This window comes from Penaeus vannamei, chromosome 28 (genome assembly GCF_042767895.1).
Source record: "Penaeus vannamei isolate JL-2024 chromosome 28, ASM4276789v1, whole genome shotgun sequence".
Classification (NCBI taxonomy): Eukaryota; Metazoa; Arthropoda; class Malacostraca; order Decapoda; family Penaeidae; genus Penaeus; species Penaeus vannamei.
The window spans coordinates 8,466,917-8,469,416 of NC_091576.1; the positions used below are offsets into that span (position 1 = coordinate 8,466,917).

General features: G+C 35.8%; 1 protein-coding gene across 1 annotated transcript in view; it reads left to right on the forward strand.

Moving 5' to 3' along the window:
• LOC138867069 (uncharacterized) overlaps positions 1-2,500 on the forward strand; it is a 37,501-nt gene that overhangs the window by 7,729 nt on the left and 27,272 nt on the right. The window contains exons 2-3 of the mRNA XM_070141503.1: positions 1-313; positions 931-1,881. The exon at positions 1-313 is cut by the window's left edge and continues 33 nt beyond it. Of these exons, the coding sequence (XP_069997604.1) occupies positions 1-313; positions 931-1,881 (1,264 nt within the window). The remainder of the gene's footprint in view (positions 314-930; positions 1,882-2,500) is intronic.

Sequence of the window (2,500 nt, forward strand, 5' to 3'; positions counted from 1 at the left end):
CGCGATGAAACCCAAATCAAACGCGTCTATCCATCCACTGGCTTGATCTCCCCCGAAGAACACGAGCGCCATGGTGAGGGGTCGTCCCCCAGCGTCCCGAGAGCCTTGCTGGAGAGCCACGTCGCGGGAGGAGGCTTCGGAAGGCCAGGAAACGCCGACGAGGAAACGCTCGTTGGTGACCCGGGCGGACAATCGAAATTCCCTCCGAAAACTCAAAATTCCCTCCGCTCGTTGAAGGGAGGTACATGGAATAGCAGGGAGACTGACAGCAAAGAACCGGACAAATTCAAGACAAAAACATCGGAGGAGGACGGTAAGTCTGGGAACAATGCATACACAAAAGTATGGTAATATAAATTCATATATAAATACATACACACATGAATACATACATACTGTACATATATATATATATATATATATATATATATATATATATATATATATATATATATATATATATGTATATATATATATATATACACTGTACATGCAAATATACATACTGTACATACATACATACTGCACACACACACACACACACACACACACACACACACACACACACACACACACACACACACACACACACACACACACACACACACACACACACACACACACAGAGTATATGTGTGTGACATTTTTAATGCTTAGGTTGATAGAAATAGGAAGTAAGGGGATGACCAACAGGGGTGACAGGAGGAAGAAAGAAATCTTTAAAAATCTTTGTAGTGTTTAATATATATATATATATATATATATATATATATATATATATATATATATATATATATATGTATGTATGTATATATATATATATATATATATATATATATATATATATATATATATATACATATATATATATATTAAAATTTGTATTTTTTCTGAGGATCTACTGACAGGAGTTTAATAATTTTTCAACAGATGAAGGAAAAAGGAAAACCAAGAAGGAAAGTCGGACACCCACAACAAAGACTCCAAGAAAAGCGCCGGAAAGCATCAAGGAAAATAAAAGAAGAGAAAGTAAAACAAAGGAAAACGTTAAAAAAGAAGAACAGGAGAAAAACAAAAACACGAAAGGGAAGCAAAACGAACAAAGTAAAAGAAAATACAAAGGGAATCAAAACAAGACTAACAAGAAAGCAGAGAAAGATGATGATAATCGAAAGTCAGAGAAAAGGAAGGGCGAAAAGACAAATGGCAATGAGAAATCCAATGGTAAACAGAGAGAGACTCAAAGTGGGTACGATAACGATGGGAGAAGAAAAAACAAACGAGGAAAAACAGAACGACAAGAAAGAGGAAAAATGAAGGATGGAAAGGAAGCTCACAGAAAAAATAAGACTGGGAAGGGAAAGGCACAAGAAACTAGAGGAAAGAACATAGATAAAAAAGTGGATGCTGATGCAAGCAGAAAAAACAATCGAAAGACACGTAAGAACGGGAAGAAGAATAACAGTGAAAAGAACGGTAACCCAGAGGAAAGGAACAAGCAAAACAATAAGAAGAAAAGAAGGAAAAATAAAGATAATAAAAGCAACAAGACGAGAGATAACACATCTGAAGGAAAGAGGAAGAGTTCCGAGGAAGCTCATGCCAAACAAGAAAGGAAAAAGGTGAAAAATCGCGGTCGGAAGAAAGGGGAGAGAGAACATGTCAGCAATAACAAGAAAGTGGTAAATTTTTCAAAACTAGATGAAAAGACGAGGGTTCAAAAAGTGAATAAGCGGAAATGTGTAGCGAAAAAGAAGTGTGAAAAGGCTAAAGGGAAATGCAAAAGAAACGAAGTCATAGCAAAGAATCCAGAAAAGTGCACAAACCAAGTTGAAAATGCATGTGGGAAGAAATCTGATTGCACATGCTGTCTCAAGTCAGGTAGGAAGATTTGTTTACTTTGTTAGGAAGAAATTTCAAGCACATTTCATAGTGCTGACCAAACCAAACTTTGTGAATTAATTATGTTTTTCATTCATTTAAAACTTCTTTTTATTTTAAACCACTTTCTTCCCTCTTATTCCCCCCTGACAGTTGCTATTTGGTGCCAATATACACTAATAACACATCTAGAATCATTCCCATCAATGTTGATATTTCTCAGATTTCTATCTCTTATTCGATCGAACGCCTTTTCATTATCTATGAAACTTAGGTGAAGATCTCTTTGCGTCTCTATGGCTCTTTCTGTTAGTTTTCTTGAAAAAAAAAAAAAATTGTATTTCTTGTACCATTTCCATGCATAAAACAATACTGCTTTTCTGCTAGTATATGCTATTTGTGTTGTCTTTTCTGTGTTATATTATTTGACCATCTAACATTTCAATATTTACTCTGTCTTCCCCATGGGTTTTCCCTTTCTCATTTCCTTCATTACTTTCTCTACTTCCTTCATGATTGGTGGACCATCCATTTTTCATCTAGGGGCATTTGGTCCTCTTTTGTGTCTTCAAACAACTCGCTAACATACTCTCTGTGATTTCCTATTCTTCCATCAATA